Source organism: Eurosta solidaginis, chromosome 3 (genome assembly GCF_040869045.1).
Source record: "Eurosta solidaginis isolate ZX-2024a chromosome 3, ASM4086904v1, whole genome shotgun sequence".
NCBI classification, from domain to species: Eukaryota; Metazoa; Arthropoda; class Insecta; order Diptera; family Tephritidae; genus Eurosta; species Eurosta solidaginis.
This window is the reverse complement of record NC_090321.1, coordinates 78,781,179-78,804,040: the sequence shown is the minus strand read 5'-3', so window position 1 is coordinate 78,804,040 and position 22,862 is coordinate 78,781,179. Positions and strand designations below refer to the sequence as shown.

Genomic DNA, 22,862 nt, shown 5'->3' with positions numbered 1-22,862 from the left:
TGAAACCGAGGTCGACTGCAATAACCCGTCCAAAAATTTGGAAAGAGAAATGAAAAGATGCGTTTTATCCTGTTATCAATAGTCCAAAGGCAAAAAAGTATTCGAATTATTTGAAGCAAGGCAAAAACGCGTCTATTAATACCTCCCCCGACAGGTTTGGTCGTGTTTTAGCAATCGTCCCCGGTAATAAAGTATCACAATTTGGCAATTAAAATTGTCCAAAACATATGGATTTTAAAGAGAGAGGTAATTTAGTGCTCGTTTGAAAGTAAATAAGGATATTTTATTTGTAATTTTACAATAAAAATTTTACGCAGTTTTTGTTAGCAGCTACTACACTTTTCTTGGACTTAAGAGGTACAACAGTGCCAAATAGCATCCACAAAAAAAAAACGAACAAGAACAAGCATTTTATCAGGTGAGCGTGGCTGTGTATGTGCGTGCTGCTACATATCCTACTTGTAGACCTGTACTATGTCTACTACTATGGCAGTCGCTTGCATACTACTATTTCATTATTTAAAAAAAAATTAAGTTCGGAAAAATGCAACCTTATCACGGTTGCCAAACCATGCTGTCATTTGGGACCAAAATTTATCGAAAAAAGGACCAGACCTCAAAAAAAGGACCAAATTTTAGTTTTATTTTATTGATATACAAACAATTCGGCAAGTTAATAGAGTATCGTATTTGTTGTAAAAAGCAAAAATTGTAGGATGTTTCAGGGGTGTCCTATATAAAATTTTAATAAAGGAGACAATTGGCTTTAGTTCAAACTGCACAAACAAAAATAAAATGTACCTTTAGGTATCACATTTTCAAATTTTTAGGATAAGACTATGTCTTTCGCCAATCTAACGTTGTGAACCTAGTTTTGCTTGATTGCAATGAAATAAAATGTATAGCGCAGTTAGGTTTTAGTAAGGAACGGTTAAAAAATTTGCGTTGTGGCAATTCTCAATAAATCTTAAAAGAAACTAAGCAATTGTGTTAATGCTATTTTTATAGACGGTTTCATTTTCACTCACAGTTTAAACTTCATACCAGAGCCTAGATTCAGTAAGTGTGAGTTTTGAACTCAGACTAAAAATGAAGCGTCTTAAAAGTTTCAACTGTATAATAATTGAATACCGATCGAAATATCTAACACTAAAACCAGTCTTTTTCAGATAAGTGCGTTGTTTCATCAAAAATTAATGACAATGTGTTTGTCCGAACATTCAACACTTCATTTTTAATGCCTCGCCTAAATTATCTCCAAGTGAAATGCCATTGTTCTTCTACATTTTATTGATAGAGCAATTTTCGTGGTAAAAATTCCCTTGGAGCAAATTGAAAATTGTATGTGGGTAATAGATTTGCGACAATTTTTTTAGCAGTGTTTTGAATTTTTGTTTTAGTGAAAAAGAAATAAAAGTACCAAAACCGTGCCGAAAAGAACCAATATTGAGAAAAAGGGACCAGAGGACCATATAGGGGTGGAAGGGAATCGACTGATGTGGCAACCGTGTTCTCAAATGCAAGCTTCCACATCAAATACATATACATACTCTGCCAAAATTGTTGGATTACGTGTTCCATTTTTTTCATGTTGGAGTACTCTAACAATACTCCTTTGCAATGCATTTGCAGACCACCATCAGCCGATCATTCCTCGTGTTTTAACGACCGTGATCACGACACGATGACGATCGAACAGAGTTTCCAAAAGTAAAATATTGCATACAAATAACTGATAATAAAATTTACTATGGTAACTCTGATAAAATGCAATCGCGCAACTGGTTTTATGTATACATACTATAGTATAGAGAAATATTCCATTTGAAAACCAAATCGTTTTAATTCCCATTTTGCACGGTTACTATTAAACATATATACGACACTTAATTCAAAAATATAATACTATAACATAATATTTACATATATCTACCAAATAAAATACAAACACATACTACCTACACCCGAAGACAGACATACATATAGTTAAAAAACCAACTACCAAAATTGCAGATATTTAAAGCTCGCGTAGGAGTACTTTGGCATATGATCCTCTGTGGGAGCTTTGGAAAGTACTCTCACGTATGTACTTTATGGAATACTCACAAACAAAGCGAGAGTGGGATCACCTACTCCTCTCCTAGGACATCGCAATGTTAATTGGAGCACATTTTTTGTATGAATACAGATTAGTTTTGGAACACTCCTATACTCCTAAAGGAGTATTCCTTACATTATTTATGGAGTACTCGCGTTTTTTGAAGGGTAGAAGTACTTCGACATTACGAAATACATTGTCGCGTTGTGGGGCTAAGTATTTTTGCATAAAAGCTTTTTGACCACCACAATACCACAGATTAAGTATAAAATTTCACAAAAATAATACATTTTTTCGAAAAATCACACAGAATATCCGCAGTCATTGTTTACGAATTTAGAAACAATGAGAATGGCAAATACGAGCGTGTATAAAATGTAATGTCAAAACCATGCACATGGTTGTATTTAAATGCACGAAAATGCTTTAAAAACGAATGAAATTGTTAAAGTAAAGTTCAAAAACAAATGATAAAAACTTTAATATAAATAAAAAGATTCTTTTAATAACAACAAAAACGCCTTATATATTCTATATATATATCAATTGGAAAGGATTATCTCACTTTAAAATTTAAGCTAAATATTCTAGTTTTTTTTGAAACTGAGTCGAGAACTGTGCGTGTGAATGTGCGAATTTCACCGATCAGCTGTTAGTTTCGCTACTTGGTAAAATTTACTATGCACAATAGTTTGACATGAACGGTTGAGATGAGCATAGTACAGGTCTACAAGTAGGATATGTAGCAGCACGCACATATACAGCCACGCTCACCTGATAAAATGCTTGTTCTTTTTCGTTTTTTTTTGTGGATGCTATTTGGCACTGTTGTACCTCTCAAAGCCCCCATTAGTGATACTTAGCATAGACTTGACTTCACTTGGCGTAAACTTGGCAACTTAGCCACGATTATACTCCACTTGGCGCATAAAATGTGGCATCATAATCAGCGTTGAAATTTATTTTTAATAAATGTCAATTTGTATGACAAAATGAAATGGAAACAAACAAATGGCATCTCAAAATGTAAACGTCACTTAGAACTTACATAGAAAATCAAAATTCAACAGACTTCTAAGTCAAGTTAAGTTTTGAGTAATCAGTAACAGGCAATGTTCATTTAACAGAACTGTAAGTGACAGTTCGCAAGCCAAGTCAAGTCTATGCTAAGTATCAGTAATGGAGCCTTAAGTCCAAGAAAAGTGTAGTAGCTGCTAACAAAAACTGCGTAAAATTTTTATTGTAAAATTACAAATAAAATATCCTTATTTACTTTCAAACGAGCACTAAATTACATCTCTCTTTAAAATCCATATGTTTTGGACAATTTTAATTGCCAAATTGTGATACTTTATTACCGGGGACGATTGCTAAAACACGACCAAACCTGTCGGGGGAGGTATTAATAGACGCGTTTTTGCCTCGCTTCCAATAATTCGAATACTTTTTTCCTTTGGACTATTGATAACAGGATAAAACACGTCTTTTCATTTCTCTTTCCACATTTTTGGACGGGTTATTGCAGTCGACCTCGGTTTCAAACTGGTTTTCGAGGAGAACTTTTGAGCGGGTAGAAAAACTTAGCACCCGTGTTTGTATTATTAATACTGGAATAACTTCGTGTCCTCAGATAGCCCAATTCAAGACTTTTGTATAATTTTCTGTAGGACCCATATAGGTGCAGTACATTTTCATACTAAATTCGTTCAAAAAAATTTACTATCACAGCAACCCATATCTGATATTCCGCTCCTTTTTTTGTTTCCCTGTGTCGCTTCCACGACAGCAACCCCGGTAATTTTGACACTTCGTTCAGTGTCAAACGCATGTTCCACGCAGGTTCCACTGAGTTCCACAATAGTTTGACACTGACCGAAGTGTCAAACGGCAGTGTGTTAGAAAGAGAAAAGAATTGTTTCCTTCTCATACATATCATACTTGTAAACCTGTACTATTGAGATGAGATCGCTCTTGAAGTGTCCGAGAGAAAAGTTCTTCGGAAAATGTATGGTCCTGTCCGTGATGCGGACGGCAAGTATCGAAGGAGGTATATTGATGAAGCCTAAAAGCCATTCAACAGTCGTCTTGGGAATGCTAAGCTCGAAATCAAACAATTCATAAATTCGTCTGACGAAAAGAGACAGCCTGAAAATTAAACAAATTTTATATTATAACGTTTCTTTGTACTTTCTTTTCATGCAAGCATTTTTACAAACTCTATTCTTTTGCAATTTAATAGCATCTCGTAACTGATTTTCGGCAGGTCCAGAGGTTTCCGAAATCGCAATTGCTCCTGAAATTATAAAATAAAAACGGTCAGAACATATTAGAAATTTGTATGCTTGCAAGAACTTACTCAGCAATGCTCTATAGAAATTCCCGTATTGTTTTAGTGATTTTTTCCCTTGAACTCCTTCCACATTGAAATCCATAATTAGTTGATCTGCCAGGATACATTTCATGGATTTAAGAATACCTTCTGGTTGTAAAATGATGTTCATTGTTTTAATCTACAAAATTAAGGAACAAAATATATTTTTAAAATTGCACACATTACTACATATGTATGTATATTTTTTTTAGTTCAGCAAATATTCAAAGTCAAAAGAGTCAGAAAGCAGTCATAAATCGGAGCTTTTAAGCCATTTATGAGCTCATTCAGGTCTTCATAACGGAATAAATTTCCCTTCTTGCGATGGTTGTCTGATATGAGTTTAATATAATATAAATCTGTTTGATAAGAGCCTAAATATGAGAACTAATATGAAGCATATATCGGCCTCATACAAAGCTCAGGTTTCTAAAGGGCCTCCTTTCGGATGCTTTTCAGCGTCATTTATGACTATTCTTATAGTCTTAAGTCTTATTTTTTTCTGTTTAAATAAATTTAAAAGTGTGCTCTTGAGTGTCAAATTTTTAACAATGAAATGAGACAACTAATAATAATGTAACGATTTTACTTGCAAATCCTCTTATTTGCAATCCTCTGCTAAGTTCGAATCACTAAACTGTTGAATAAATAACTCCAATATTGAATAATGGAAAAATGGCCTTTATTAAAGTACTTCACAATAACACTTATACTTTGCTACTCGCTGGCTTAATAACCAAACTGATTGATAACTCAAATGAAACTATACTATTGGCCGCCAGATCGCGTGCTTAATCAAACTGATTGATAGCTCAACTCAAACTGAATTACATTTTACTCGCTTGTGCCGCTTTTATAGTTTACGCTGCATACATCTAGGCTCTTCTATTTCCAGAACTTACCAACTATTTCGAGTGTTTATAGTTCTCATATAGTTTCTACTTGTTTACAATTTTCTACTTTTCAGCGTCTCTCAGCAAAGAGGATAGATATAATAAGAGACGTCAATCGGCTATTCGTTTCTTTTCAGAAATTTTTGATCGCTGAAAGAAATTTTACTCGATGTTAACCGAGAGATAGTCGGCCAGTTGCCTTCACATCTTGTCCGCAATTTGACAGCGAGGTGTGGGGAAATAAAAATTGACTGAGTGGAAGTTGAGTTTTGGTTGAGTGTGGCTGCAACTTCTGCAAAATGTCAAAGCAGCCAAAACAAAGTAAAAATGAAAACAATAATACAGTGAAAAAGTGAAAAATTGTGTAAATCTCTAAAATAAAGTGTTAAATTGTGTTAAAAATGTTTACTATTTTAATAATAATTGTGTTCAGTGCAGTGAAGTGGTTAAAAAGTGTAAAAAACTACATAAGTGAAGTGAAGTGAAATTTGTGCAAAGACATTGTGTGTGGCATGTGGCACACGTATGTATATATGTAATTATGTGTGTCATAAATATGCAAAAGCCAAGGGTTGTGTTTTGTGAGTGATAACAGTGATAACATTGATAACAAAATAAGTATACTTTTATCAATAAATTGAACTTGTGTTTTAAAAGCAGTTCATTTATATATAAATGTATATGAATTTTGAAAACAACATTGTAAAACAGTTTGTTAAATAATTAAATAAATAAAATAATTAAATTTGCTCTAAGCATAAGCTAACAAATGTTTGTACATTCACATGTTCAAATAAAAGACAAACTTTGTTTCAATCAACCACTTCCAACAAAAATTATTCTTACGCACAAGCATATGTACAAATCTATGTTCATATGTAAGCTAAGAAATATTTTTATATTCGCATGTTGAAAAATAAAACAAAATTCCCTTCAACCAACCATACGCACAAGCACACATGCATATGTACATATGTATGCTCATGTTTTGTATGTACATCGCAAAATCCTGAAAACTAGCTTCCTCTTGATTTTTCATTCATAAATGCTTCTTCTTAATTTGTCCAAATTGATGATAGAATTTTGCAATTTGGCAACATGGCATTTGATGAAATCGTCAAAAGACAAATTTTTGCGATTTTATAAATTCCAACTTCAATGCATATTGGGGGTATTAATTATGACGAGCATAACTACTTTCATAACCCCGCACTTTTCCTTTAAAATAATACCAAACTATTTATAAGCCTGTATGAAAGTACTAATATGGTAGTAAAAAATGCAAATAAACATGCACAGATATTGCCTAGTAAATGTCCACTAACATATTAGCAATATAATCTAAAAATTTCCATCCATTGTTCATATAAATTATTGCAAATAATTTTCCCATATCCTGAATTGCCGAGTTGTCACAGCTTATGGACATTTTTATTTGCTATTTGAAATCCCCTATCATATTCTGCCGAAAAATTGTTCGCGCAGTCACGCAGCCAAATTTGCAGCAACTGTGTTGCAATTGCTACATAAGAATGGTGTTTTACCCGTTTCTGGCCCGAATTCGCACTGTGACGTCATACTGTATATGCTGACTTGTTTATCACATGTCAGTACAAAGTAAGAATTTTACATTATTTTCATAGATACAAATTAATATATGGGAGCGGCGAAATGAATGAAAGAAATTTTGCGAAGAAATATAACATTATTTCGCAAAAGAGCAATAAATTCGTTTATTTTAATTTTATAATAAATTCCCCTTTTAGCTATGAGTTGTTAAAAGTATAAACGGCAACACTTTTAACCACCGACGACACATAATTTGGCTCGTGCCTATTGTATTTCGTCGGCTAATTGCCACGAGCATTGATATTTACATATACATGGCCGTATACGCGGATTGCCATAATTGATTTGGTCGCTTCATAACGCGTAAAGCGGCAAGTTGTTTTATTAATATCTTAAGACACTGCCACAGCATAAAAGCGACCAAGGTTTTTATACATGTCTGCCTTTAATTGGAGTATTATTGAATATGTATATATGTATGTACAATTGTACTTTTTTGCTTTGGTTTGTATTTTCATATATATATATTCAATGATACAATGCTCAACATCTGATCAACATGCACATGTCTTTTGTGTATTGTTGGTCTTATTTACATATTTAAGGGTTGATTTGAGGCAGGTCAAATGTATTTAAGTTTGACTTGGCTTATCAAACCTGCCTTTGAGAATATTCAAGTACATAGGTACTTACATCATTGTACTGAATAACACATATAAAATGTTTTAGGAAATTTCTTTATAGATACCTCCCCTCCCACCCATAGTTCAAATAATAACTAAATTAACGTTTTATGAATATGCAATGGTTTTCGTTTGCACAAAAATTCCTAGTGTGCAAATGCCGTCGGCAAAACACTATTTGCATACATTTTCCTAACATTTTAATTTATTAACAAAAAGGGATGGGATAATTCATAAATGTATGATTAATTTACATACATTTCATGAAAGGGCATATTTTGGTTATATGAATAGGTTTTTGTTTGTAAACAAATAAGCAAAATTTCTGCAATTTGCTGCAAATACACAAAAACTCAAAATCTGCAAAGAGCTCAAGTAAATATGGATACTCATTTCATTTTGGCATATTTCCCCACATTCATAATGGCCGCCGAGAAAATACACCACAAATGAGTAAAATGAAATACGAATATAAATGGGCAACAACTGGCCGACTATGTCTCAGTCAACATTCGTTGCTTCGTTCCAGCGAGCAAATTCGCTACTTTTTGACGATTGACGCCTCTTATATATCTATCCTCTTTGGCTATACCATCACTAAGGCGATGCTAAGCGATGTTCACGTCAATAATCAAATCATGTATACACATATATAAGGCAGCCGAGAGATGTCACACACAGATGCATTTACTTATACGCCTATGTGTGTGCGAGAGACTGTAAACTACAAACTCACATACATCTGAGAGCAAAGAGGATAGATATATAAGAGGCGTCAATCGTCAAAAAGTAGCGAATTTGCTCGCTGGAACGAAGCAACGAATGTTGACTGAGACATAGTCGGCCAGTTGTTGCCCATTTATATTCGTATTTCATTTTACTCATTTGTGGTGTATTTTCTCGGCGGCCATTATGAATGTGGGGAAATATGCCAAAATGAAATGAGTATCCATATTTACTTGAGCTCTTTGCAGATTTTGAGTTTTTGTGTATTTGCAGCAAATTGCAGAAATTTTGCTTATTTGTTTACAAACAAAAACCTATTCATATAACCAAAATATGCCCTTTCATGAAATGTATGTAAATTAATCATACATTTATGAATTATCCCATCCCTTTTTGTTAATAAATTAAAATGTTAGGAAAATGTATGCAAATAGTGTTTTGCCGACGGCATTTGCACACTAGGAATTTTTGTGCAAACGAAAACCATTGCATATTCATAAAACGTTAATTTAGTTATTATTTGAACTATGGGTGGGAGGGGAGGTATCTATAAAGAAATTTCCTAAAACATTTTATATGTGTTATTCAGTACAATGATGTAAGTACCTATGTACTTGAATATTCTCAAAGGCAGGTTTGATAAGCCAAGTCAAACTTAAATACATTTGACCTGCCTCAAATCAACCCTTAAATATGTAAATAAGACCAATAATACACAAAAGACATGTGCATGTTGATCAGATGTTGAGCATTGTATCATTGAATATATATATATGAAAATACAAACCAAAGCAAAAAAGTACAATTGTACATACATATATACATATTCAATAATACTCCAATTAAAGGCAGACATGTATAAAAACCTTGGTCGCTTTTATGCTGTGGCAGTGTCTTAAGATATTAATAAAACAACTTGCCGCTTTACGCGTTATGAAGCGACCAAATCAATTATGGCAATCCGCGTATACGGCCATGTATATGTAAATATCAATGCTCGTGGCAATTAGCCGACGAAATACAATAGGCACGAGCCAAATTATGTGTCGTCGGTGGTTAAAAGTGTTGCCGTTTATACTTTTAACAACTCATAGCTAAAAGGGGAATTTATTATAAAATTAAAATAAACGAATTTATTGCTCTTTTGCGAAATAATGTTATATTTCTTCGCAAAATTTCTTTCATTCATTTCGCCGCTCCCATATATTAATTTGTATCTATGAAAATAATGTAAAATTCTTACTTTGTACTGACATGTGATAAACAAGTCAGCATATACAGTATGACGTCACAGTGCGAATTCGGGCCAGAAACGGGTAAAACACCATTCTTATGTAGCAATTGCAACACAGTTGCTGCAAATTTGGCTGCGTGACTGCGCGAACAATTTTTCGGCAGAATATGATAGGGGATTTCAAATAGCAAATAAAAATGTCCATAAGCTGTGACAACTCGGCAATTCAGGATATGGGAAAATTATTTGCAATAATTTATATGAACAATGGATGGAAATTTTTAGATTATATTGCTAATATGTTAGTGGACATTTACTAGGCAATATCTGTGCATGTTTATTTGCATTTTTTACTACCATATTAGTACTTTCATACAGGCTTATAAATAGTTTGGTATTATTTTAAAGGAAAAGTGCGGGGTTATGAAAGTAGTTATGCTCGTCATAATTAATACCCCCAATATGCATTGAAGTTGGAATTTATAAAATCGCAAAAATTTGTCTTTTGACGATTTCATCAAATGCCATGTTGCCAAATTGCAAAATTCTATCATCAATTTGGACAAATTAAGAAGAAGCATTTATGAATGAAAAATCAAGAGGAAGCTAGTTTTCAGGATTTTGCGATGTACATACAAAACATGAGCATACATATGTACATATGCATGTGTGCTTGTGCGTATGGTTGGTTGAAGGGAATTTTGTTTTATTTTTCAACATGCGAATATAAAAATATTTCTTAGCTTACATATGAACATAGATTTGTACATATGCTTGTGCGTAAGAATAATTTTTGTTGGAAGTGGTTGATTGAAACAAAGTTTGTCTTTTATTTGAACATGTGAATGTACAAACATTTGTTAGCTTATGCTTAGAGCAAATTTAATTATTTTATTTATTTAATTATTTAACAAACTGTTTTACAATGTTGTTTTCAAAATTCATATACATTTATATATAAATGAACTGCTTTTAAAACACAAGTTCAATTTATTGATAAAAGTATACTTATTTTGTTATCAATGTTATCACTGTTATCACTCACAAAACACAACCCTTGGCTTTTGCATATTTATGACACACATAATTACATATATACATACGTGTGCCACATGCCACACACAATGTCTTTGCACAAATTTCACTTCACTTCACTTATGTAGTTTTTTACACTTTTTAACCACTTCACTGCACTGAACACAATTATTATTAAAATAGTAAACATTTTTAACACAATTTAACACTTTATTTTAGAGATTTACACAATTTTTCACTTTTTCACTGTATTATTGTTTTCATTTTTACTTTGTTTTGGCTGCTTTGACATTTTGCAGAAGTTGCAGCCACACTCAACCAAAACTCAACTTCCACTCAGTCAATTTTTATTTCCCCACACCTCGCTGTCAAATTGCGGACAAGATGTGAAGGCAACTGGCCGACTATCTCTCGGTTAACATCGAGTAAAATTTCTTTCAGCGATCAAAAATTTCTGAAAAGAAACGAATAGCCGATTGACGTCTCTTATTATATCTATCCTCTTTGGTATAGCTTAGGGATGCTAATATCCGTGATAATAACATATTTTTTTTTTTATTATTTTATTATACCCAGCTGTACTTGTACATAGGGTATTATAACTTTGATTGGATAACGTTTGGTTGTACAGGTATAAAGGAATCGAGATAGATATAGACTTCCATATATCAAAATCATCAGTATCAAAAAAAAATTTGATTGAGTCATGTCCGTCCGTGTGTCCGTTAACACGATAGCTTGCGTAAATATTGAGATATGCTCACCAAATTTGGCACACGAGCTTCTCTGGACCCAGAATAGATTATTATTGAAAATGAGCGAAATCGGATGATAACCACGCCCCCTTTTTATATATATAACATTTTGGAAAACACAAAAAACCTGATTATTTAGTAAATAATACATCTATAATGTTGAAATTTGGCGTGTGGACTGATATTGAGACTTGATAGAAATTTTAAAAAATTTGATTAAATGGGCGTGGCACCGCCCACTTGTGATAAAATCAATTTTACAAATATTATTGATCATAAATCGAAAATCGTTAAACCTATCGTAACAAAATTCGCCAGAGAGGTTGCCTTTACTATAAGGAATGCTTTGAAGAAAAATTTACGAAAGCGGTTAAGGACAACGCCCACTTTTATTTAAAGGCTTTTTAAAAGGGTCGTGGACGAATAAAATAAGCTATATCTTTGCAAAAAGAGCTTCGTATCAATGGTATTTCATTTCCCAAGTGGATTTATAACAATCAATAGGAAAAACCTCAAATTTAAAAAAATGGGCGTGGCACTGCCCCTTTTATGACTAAGCAATTTTCTATATTTCGGGAGCCATAACTCGAAGAAAATTTGTCGGATCGTAATAAAATTGGGTACACAGATTTTCTCTATAGCAGGAAATATTTCTAGAAAAAATGGACGAGATCAGTTAAAGACCACGCCCACTTTTATATACAAGATTTTTAAAAGGGTCGTATACGAATAAAATAAGCTATATCTTAGCGAAAAAGAGCTTAGTATCAATAGAATTTTACTTTTTAAATTGAATTATAACATTAAATTGGAAAAAACTAAAATTTTTGAAAATGGGTGTGGCACCGCTTCTTTTATGACTAAGAAATTAGAAGAGAAATTAGTTCAGAATAGAACCATGTATTATTGCGCAGCCTTGTAACACTATTAAGCACACAAAACAAACAACAACAGCATTTCAAGTGTACAGCTGGGTATGTAATGTTCAGTTTCACACGAACTTATAGCGTTTTCTTTTCTGGCAAAAGTGTTATGCTTTTTGTACGCCGCGCAAGGGTTGTAAATATATTTTGTTCTATTCTAAAAACCAGGAAACGCCTTTACGGGATGTTTCGTTCGTTTGTCAAAATTGTTGCCTGCTCCCAACGCAAAAGCGTTACACTTTTACCCTGCATAAAATGGCGGTGTGGCAGTGAAACTGCTAAACCAGCTGGTCGTGACAATTTATTTTCGTAACTTCACATATTTTTAGCGAAGAAAATTGAAATGAAGGAAATAATTGCTTATGAATTTTTATTATCATTAACAGCGCGTTTGTGAAAATCAGCTAATACACGGGGTAGCCATTTATGTTCTTTGCATGCACTATAAATGTTGAAAATTGTCTGGGTTAGGAGTAACTCTATTAAGGCCATACCGTTTACTTAGGCAACAATTTATTTCAGAAAAGAAAACGCTATTACTTGTTATAAATAAGATATGGATAGATAATTGACCCGATCTCTTGGCCGATAATATTCCTCCATGCGATGTTATTTAATCTATCAGTAAATAAAATAATAAAAAACAAGTAAGGAAGGCTAAGTTCGGGTGTAACCGAACATTACATACTCAACTGAGAGCTTTGGACACAAAATAAGGGAAAATCACCATGTAGGAAAATGAACCTAGGGTAAACTTGGAATTTGTTTGTATGACATGGGTATCAAATGGAAGGTATTAAAGAGTATTTTAAAAGGGAGTGGGCCGTAGTTCTATAGGTGGGCGCCTGTTCGAGATATCACCATAAAGGTGGACCAGGGGTGACTCTATAATGTGTTTGTACGATATGGGTATCAAATGAAAGATGGTAATGAGTATTTTAAAAGGGAGTGGGCCTTAGTTCTATAGGTGGACCACTTTTCGAGATATCGCCATAAAAGTGGACCAGGGGTGATGACTCTAGAATGTGTTTGTACGATATGGGCATCAAATTAAAGGTATTAATGAGGGTTTTAAAAAGGAGTAGCCCTTTGTTGTTTATGTGAAGGCATTTTCGAGATATCAGTAGTAGGGAAATGGGGATTCTAACTCAAATGGTGAAAGGAAAAATGTGAAAGGGAAAGTATATACACACCGACACACATATATATACAGCAAACCAATTCCTCTAGGTGGCGCATACATTCTTCCGGTTTGTGTTCTGGCTGATCTTCCGCTAGGTGGCGCATCCGTTTTCCGGTTTGTGTTCTGGCTGATCTTCCGCAATGTGGCGCATCCGTTCAAAACCGCAAATGTGTGCATGTGTTTGTGTATGCGTGCGTTTGAACTTTGTAAACCCAGCAGAGCTTATCCGTAAACATGACAGCATATAAATTATATATATGTACATATATCTATAAATCTTATAAAATAAAGTCGCTAAATGCCATGTATGCAAATTAAGGTTGTGGCCTTTGGCTCAACCTTTTAAAAAATACTTTTTATTTTAGGCCTTGAGGCCGAGTTTATTCAAGTATGTTGAAGGTTACTCAAAAACTAAAACTCTATTTGCATTTTGCTCTTATTTATAGGATTACAATGCTTGCTTACATTCTAATTTCATCATATTGTGAAATACCTTGGCCTTGAAATAAAGATATCAATTTCTATTTGATGGAAAATTCCATCAAGACTCTAGTTAAGCTACATCTGAATCGATGCGCCAGTATTTGATCAAGTAAAAAAATCAGGATACTTTGTATTCGTACAATAACAAATATGAATCATAAAACTATTTTTGGGTAGCTTGAATCATTGATTCAAGATCAAATTGTTTACCATTTGCAGCTGCAATAACAAAGAGGCGAGCTTGTGCTTTCTTAAGAAGCGATTTCAGTTCGCAGCATGAATTGATTGGAAAGATCAATTTTGTTTACAGTTATGGTAAGGTTTGTGTGTGGAGGCTGCCGGTAACTCCCCCCTCTCTAAGATGAATCGTCCCGGATTCAGTTAAATTATTTATTTTGTCCAAAATGACATTATAAGTGATTTTATGCAATTCTGAATCTACGTTTTGCTTTTTAATTTTACCTGATTTCAGTAACCTTCCGCATAAGTAAATTATCAAAATTATGCAAAAAGGCACAAAAATATACAAAAAAAATGAATGTTTTTTGATATCTTCATTTCGCTGATTTAAAAGATTTATATTTTCAAATTTCAGTTGTTCATTAGTTGATTCAATATATTCTAAAATTTCAAAATTATTTACATTATTATGTTTTAAATAATTCAATATTTTTGTTTCAACATTTACATAAGTTTTGTTATTAATTATTGTTTGATTTTCGAAAGTAATTAAGTATGTTCCTGTTAAATTTTGATTCTGAACATAATTTTCTCCTGAAACTAAAATACCTCCCTGTTTAATTATTTCAATTTTATTATTTCGTTCTTTAATTTTTTTACATTTTCCTTGTTTTTCATTTAAAAGTTGTGATAAACATGTGGTTTCTTTATTTAATTTACAATAAGTATTTGTAATTTCCATTTTGCAATCCTGTACATTAAAAAATTCATTATTACAATTTATTATATTTTTGTCTATTATAAGCTTACCATCTATCTGTGCTATAGCTCTAGCTTCATAATATTTACAAGTAAATTTTATTTTCGGATATTTTATATATAATACAATTATATCTGTTTTTTGAACTATTTTGAATTCTGATATATCCATTAAATCTGTAATTGACATTAAACCATGTTGATGGTTTGTTATGTTTTTTAACTCATTTAAGTGAAGGATTACTGGGTTTAAAATTCCTATTTTTCCGAAAGTGATGGTATTTATTAAATTTTGAAGTTCTTGCTTAATGTACTGATATCTTTTAATTTTTAACGCTCTAGCAAATGTGTCTCCTTTCATTTTATTTACTGTATTTGTTAATTCTGTGATTACCTTAAACATTTCTGAATTTGTAGTAAATTGCTTATTATTATTTTCGACTAATTCATTTAATTTGTCATTAATTTTTACAAAATCATCATGATCTGGAGTTCCTGCTATCCATTTCCAAATTGTTCCCAACTCATTTATCCCTCTTTTCTGCCTAAAGGAATTTTGTCTAAGTTGTCCTAACAAAGTTTTAATTATTAAAATTTCTGATTCAGCGTCTAAGCTGTTAATTTTATTGTTGTCATTATATGGAATTGGATGATTAACAAAATCTCGTTTTTCTTCTTTTATGATTTCCTCTAAATATGTTAAATTTGTAATGTGAAAAATATCTCCATAATCTTCATATATGGAAACGTCTCCATTCTCAATCAGTACGTAATTTTGTCGGGTATAATCCACGATGTCGGCGACTATTGAGCCGAGCAGGAATGCAATCATGAACAATATCATTTTGAATATCTACGAATAATTATGATTTTATATTATCCTTATGTATGATTCTATCTCTATTGTTAATTATTATTTTATTTTCTAAATTTTCCTTAACCTGCTGTTTTTTATATCTAGGCTTTAACTTATTTCTTTCTCCTATAATTTTTTCATAAATGATTTGTCCTGGGCAATATTGTTTTTCAACTCTATTTCTATTATGAGTTGTTAACATTTTATCCTGTGCCTGCCTAAGTTTTATTGGTAAATTTTCATGATTCACCTTGTTATAGAGAACCTCTTTTGGTTTAAAATTAGTTACTGAATGTATCGTTACATTGTACTGTTGTGCCGCTCTAATAATTGTTTCTAAATCACTAACTATACTGTATTCTTCTTTTATACATCTAGCTATTTCTACTATTGTCGAATGAACCCTTTCTATTTGCCCATTGGTTATACTGTGTCGGGGATCACAAAAAAAAATTTCGATATTTAATCGTTGCATCAGAGATTTAAATGTTGGCGTTGTGAAACTTGGTTCATTATCCAAAGTTATTCGTTTAACATCTGTAAAAGTTTGCAGTAATTCCAAAACCTTTTCCTCCACATTAGATTTGTCTTCTATATGTTTCATTACTAAAAATTTTGAATAAGCATCTACGCATGTGATGAATTTCAACTTCTAAGCGTAAAAAATATCTAAGTATCTGTTCTCCTTCTGCTTCTGGAATTGGAGCTTTGCCTATTGGTATTCTTTTTGGATGACGATCATATTTATTTTTATTACATATTGTGCAATTACGAATGTATTCTTTCATCCTTTTTCTCATTTCTGGCCAATAGTACAATTTTTCTATTTGTTTTATGTTTTCATTAAAGTTACGATGAGCTCTATTATGAGTTTGTTCAATTATTCCAGACTGATCTTCCCTATTAATAATATCCATCGGAAAAAGACTTGTATAAACAAATTTGTTTTGAAAGGTTTGTTTTAAGGGTTCTTGGATTTCATATAAATCCTCTATTGTACAGTGAATTGCGGTTACCAATTTTGGTTGAATAAATTCTTTTAAAATGGTTAGCAAATTTTCCACTGTATCATATTCTATTAAATGCCTTTTATTTCCAAAATTTTCAATTAATTCATGAATTGTGAATCTGTTTTTATACAAAATTATCTGTTGTTTAAATTGGTTTACAGGTTTTTTTGTTTCTTGAATTCTAATACTCTCACTACTTTGTGCGGAATGTTGTGATTCGTTACTCTGCGAGTCCTGTGGATCATCGGACATATTGTATAATTCAAGACGCGACAATGCGTCTGCTACAACATTGGTTCTACCAGGCCTATAAATAAATTTTGGAGCAAACTCCTCTATAAATGCGTGCCATCTTTTCATTTTCGGATTAGGGTTACGAGGTGACAAAGCAAATGTCAATGGTTGATGATCAGTATGAATTTCCAGATTAGTGACACCATATAAATAATTTCTAAGAGTCTTTAGTGCCCAAACAATGGCAAATAATTCTTTTTCATTTGTTGCGTAATTTCTTTCTGTTTTATTAAGAGTTTTCGAAACAAAAGTGATTGGTCTACCTTCCTGTGAGAGCACAGCGCCTATTGCTACATTAGAGGCATCGGTAGTAAGAACAAAAACCTTTGAATAATCCGGTTGCGTCAATTCCATTTCTGACGCCAAATGTTTTTTTAATTTATTAAATGCTTGAATCGCATTTTGATCCAAATTTATTTCAAACTTTTTCGACTTATTTCTGGAAACCCTTCCATTTTCTCCGGATAAGTATCTACTCAATGGTTTCGCTATTGTTGCAAAATCTTTAACAAACTTGCGATAATATCCTGCAATTCCCAAAAATCCTCTTAGTTCTCGTAAATTTTCCGGTATCGGGTAATTTAAAATCAATCTTATTTTGTTGGGGTCTGTTTTAATAACATTTTGTGCTATCATATATCCTAAAAACTCTATTTCCTTTTCAAAAAACTTAGATTTTTCAAGTGAAATTTTCATATTTGCTTTCCTCAAAACTTCCGTCACTATTTCTAAATCTCGCAAATGTTGTGTTATATTTTCTGAAAAAATAATTATGTCATCCATGTAAACATGGCAAATCTTTCCTATATGTTCACGCAATATATCATCCATTGCTCTTTGAAAAATTCTAGGTGCATTTTTCAGACCGAATGGCATTCGCAAAAGTTCATATTTTCCATTATTTACGGAGAAAGCAGTTTTTTTTATGTCATTTTCCGACATTAATATTTGATGAAAACCTGATTCCAAATCAATGCTTGAGAAATATTTTGATTTACCTAAATTTGATAAAATTATGTTAGTATCCGGAATTGGATAACGATCAGAAATGGTATGTTCATTAATCTTTTTATAATCGATGACCATTCTAAGTTTGGGTGAGCCATCATCATTTGTTCCTTTTTTGGGTACAACCCAAATCGGTGAATTATATGGGCTTTTACTAGGTCTTATTATGTTTTCATTCAACATTTTATTAATTTCTTTATTAACGAATGAATTTACTGACAAAGGATATGGGTATTGCCTACTCCATATGGGTTCAATATTTTTGATTCTTATTTCTGCTCTTACGTTGGTCATAAACGGAAATCTTGTATTTATTCTTGAATGTATTTTAGCAATTTTTTCTTTTATCTGCGTTTTGAATTCCGAAAGGTTCTCATCTTGACTTTCAATCTTTAATGTTTCAAAATTTTCTTCACTATTTTTATTTCTCACATATTTTTTAAAATTTGACAATTCTTCATTGTCATTATTCCTATCACTGAGCACTGCAGCTATTTCTGAATCTTTTTCAGTTATTATAGAACAATTATCAAATGAATTTCCCATAAATTCCTCTTTTTGTAATTTAGGATCCTTTTGTCCTAACGAAATAAAATATTTGTTTAATACAATGTTGCCGGTAAAATCATCGGCTGGCTTTGTAGAAACTTTTTATCCCACAATATTTTGCATATCCTTTTTAGGATTTATTTCATTTTTTGAATTTCTAAAAGGCCTTTGTACCTTGTTCAAATTTTGATTTTCAAATTTATTTTTTATTTTGCCGGTATTTTCTACGGCTGGCGCCTTAGGATTTTCGCATCCCATGGGGTTTAATATTTCACTATTTCTTACACATTTTTCTATCTTATTTCCGGTAATTACTTCGGCGGGCGCCTTAGGACTATTTTGTCCCAAGGGATTTAATTCTTCACATATGTTAGGCGTTTTTGCCTTTTTAAGATTTTTTAATTTGGTTTTGCCGGAATTAACTTCGGCGGGCGCCTTAGGATTTTTTAATCCCAAGGGGTTTAATATTTCACACTCTCCTACACATTCTTCTTTCTTATTGCCGGTATTTTCTTCGGCGGGCGCCTTAGGACTTTTTAAACCCAAGGGGTTTAATTTTTTACTCTTAATAGGCTTATTTGCCTTTTTTGTTTCACTTTCTTTTTTTGTTTCACTTTCTTTTTTTGTTTTGCCGGTAAAAACTTCGGCAGGAGCCTTAGGACTTTCCTGTCCCAAGGGGTTCAGATTTGCAACACTATCATTACGAAAGTTAATATTAATGCTTCTTTTCACATTATCTTTATCATCTATATTTTTATAAATTATTTTTCCTTTGCGCAAGTCAATATGCGCTTCTATTTTTTTCAAAAAATTATATCCCAGGAGCAGATCTGATTCCAAGTTATCTATCTCATAGAAAACCTGTTCTACTCCAAACAAACGAATTACATGATAATATTTTATTATTGAAAAACCATTCACCGTTTTTACTCTTTTGTAAATGGCTAATTCATTTCTATCTTGCTTTATGTAGCAAGAAGTGGCTCCTGTATCGACAAGAGTTTTCAATTTTTTATTTATTCTGTCATCTCGGACTGTGATGTAGGGGAGGACGTCCCCTCTTCTTCTAAAAAATAATCCTCATTTAAATTATTTACCCTTTGATTTTTTTCTTGCGGCCGGAAACTATTATTGCTATCCCTTGGTCGCTTTACTCCATGTGTACTTTGAGCTTGAAACCCATTCGAATTTGTATTTACGTTAGCCGTTACTGGCTTAATATTTTGTAAATTTGTATTTTGTTGACCTCTGTAATTATAGTTTCTATTAAACATTCTAGAGGTGGATGGATCTACGTCCATGGGTTCAGATTTAGTATTAACGTATTGTGGGTTTCTTGGGGAATTTGTTCGCTGAGGAAAGCGTAAATTATTACTTGTATGATCTTGCTTCAATTTGGATTTTTCGTTTGCAAAATTTTGTGCAAACCTAATTCTTTGATTATTAGACACAAGTTCTTGAGCCTTTGCCAAAGCATCTGGCAAGTCCTGAGGATTCAATGAGAATATGATATCTCTCAATGGCAAGTTTAATCCTGTAATAAATATTCGAAGGGCCTGATCCCTATTCTTTTATTCAATTGTTTAGTTATCTCTGCACCATTACCATGCGTCATTATTGTTTTATTTATTAGTAATGTCAACTTCTTGTTGACTAAATTATAATATTCAATTACAGTCATTGAGCCTTGACGCAAGACACTCAATTCCTGTTCAATTATATGAATGGGACGTTTGTCTGAATAGGCAAAATCCAAACGTGCAATTATCGCATCAAAATTTAAAACTGTGCCATGATTTGTTAAAATATCATTGGCATCATGGTTTATTTTATTTCTCAAGATAGTCAGAGCAGCAAAGTATCTTCTACTCTTCCTAACATATAAGCTCATAGCATTATGAGCTGCTTCACGCCAACTGACATAGGAATTAAATTTTCCTGAAAATTCTGGCAAAGATTTTATTATGTCAAGAGATTCCTGACATTGAACATTCTCATCTATTGTTTCTGCCGTATAGTCAGTAGCACTTGGTGTATTAGACTCCAATTGAGAACGCAACCGATCAATTTCCTGTCTTAAGGAAATAGTACTATCTGCGATTAATCTACTGATTAAATCGACACTTAAGGCATTATCATTTGCCATGTTTTCTTTCTTTTCTAAAAATTATTTAAATTAAAGTTTCACCACTATTTACTTGCTCCAATTTTTCCAAAATTTTCATTATTTCATCACATTCATCAGGAGATAACTCTGGGGTACAACACGGTATTAAAACAGGACCACCTTCCTCAGGTTCAAAACCTTCAATAATTTTATTTATTTCAATATCAAATTCCTCAGGAGTAAATTCAAAATTATCACTAACATCTGGCCTATTTGCCATTTTAAATTATCAATTTCAGATTTAATTTGATTTATTTATTTTTTCCTACATAATTTAGGTCATTTCAAAATATCATGTTCCCCACCACAATAGTCACAATATTTTAGCCTGAAATACTTAGGCTTGTTTTGAACATTTCCCATTCTTTCAAATATTCAACATTTTTATTAATACAAATATAAAATTTTTCTTACTCTATAATCCTTCATATTATATAGCCGTAACTCCTTTATTACAGATCGCCGGATAGTCCTTTCTTTTCCTTGCAGCTTTATCAATTCTCCGGATCACTTTCACTATGATGTCCGTTTTGGACACTGACTGGTGGAGCCGATACCAGAGGTGGCATAGGGAAGCATATGTAGGGATGCCGGTGCCAATCCCTTTGTTGGCACAATTCAGTGCAATAAAAATCCCCACACCTCTGACAGGTTCTTATCGCATTTCTTCCGCACAGGACACACCGTCCATTAACACTTTCCATTTAGAATTTTATTTTTTATTGAATTTGTTGAATATAACTGGGATATATTTCCCTTTTTTATTTTTTTACTTGTCCATCTTAAGGGCTAGGATAATAATTTTTTTATTTAGCGAAGCTCAAGCTTTCCATTCAGAAACTTATTCTTTATCAAACAATTTTTTTTAAATACAACAGGGATACTTTTTATCCCTTTTTTTATGAACTAGGATAATTTTTTTATCCTTTTTTTCTTAATCGCGAACACTCGCGCTACTTTTCGTGCCTTACGACGTTGGGCGCCAATTAAGGTTGTGGCCTTTGGCTCAACCTTTTAAAAAATACTTTTTATTTTAGGCCTTGAGGCCGAGTTTATTCAAGTATGTTGAAGGTTACTCAAAAACTAAAACTCTATTTGCATTTTGCTCTTATTTATAGGATTACAATGCTTGCTTACATTCTAATTTCATCATATTGTGAAATACCTTGGCCTTGAAATAAAGATATCAATTTCTATTTGATGGAAAATTCCATCAAGACTCTAGTTAAGCTACATCTGAATCGATGCGCCAGTATTTGATCAAGTAAACAAATCAGGATACTTTGTATTCGTACAATAACAAATATGAATCATAAAACTATTTTTGGGTAGCTTGAATCATTGATTCAAGATCAAATTGTTTACCATTTGCAGCTGCAATAACAAAGAGGCGAGCTTGTGCTTTCTTAAGAAGCGATTTCAGTTCGCAGCATGAATTGATTGGAAAGATCAATTTTGTTTACAGTTATGGTCAGGTTTGTGTGTGGAGGCTGCCGGTAACTTACACATAACTTCACACAGAATGCTCCGATTTTAAAACGGTTTTTTGCATTTGAAAGCTTAGCTACGTGAGATGGTACAGTTAATATAATTTGAAGGTATATATTATAGGGGCGTGGCAAATTGCCAAAATGTAGTAAAAAATCATAAAATTTTTGTTTACACAGCTATAACTCATAAACGGATGGATGGATTTAAAAAATTTTACTTTTCAGTAAAACTTTGAAATATTTACCTTCGATCTGCATCAAAAAAATACTTGATTCCTTTCTTATATCAGCCAAATTGTTTAAACAAAAGTAGCACTTTTTATCAAAAAATGCATATGTGTGTTTGTTCGCTGTGAACTGTCCGCGCTAATTGCTTTTGAGTGAGGCTTGATGCGACACATACATATGTGCATATATAGCATTCGCTGCGTTATTTAACTTCGGCCGTAGGTTTATAGGTATGTATTAGAGGTTTACGCCGATCACTTTATCGGCGGCGGCGGCGTAGGCGGCGCGCCGGCGTACGCCGGTGTTCTTACTTTAAAATCTTGATTTTTCTATTTAGATAAATAATATTTAGGAAGGGTTTTGTTTAT

General features: G+C 32.6%; 1 protein-coding gene across 9 annotated transcripts in view; it reads right to left on the bottom strand.

Annotated features, from left to right (window-relative positions):
• Nucleotides 1-278: 278 nt before the first annotated feature.
• The window catches only part of LOC137244041 (uncharacterized), a 90,141-nt gene continuing 67,557 nt past the window's right edge, over nt 279-22,862 (bottom strand). For 4 of the 9 annotated variants that reach the window (XR_010950778.1, XR_010950774.1, XR_010950772.1 and 1 more), the window contains one exon: nt 4,471-4,608. Coding sequence is in view for 4 of the 9 variants with exons in the window: in XM_067772493.1 (XP_067628594.1) it covers nt 4,161-4,243; nt 4,311-4,391; nt 4,455-4,608 (318 nt within the window). In the remaining 5 variants the exon portion in view is untranslated. Of the gene's footprint in view, nt 4,244-4,310; nt 4,392-4,454; nt 4,609-22,862 lie in introns of those variants that run through there. The other 5 variants (XM_067772493.1, XM_067772494.1, XM_067772495.1 and 2 more) reach the window with 3 other exon arrangements.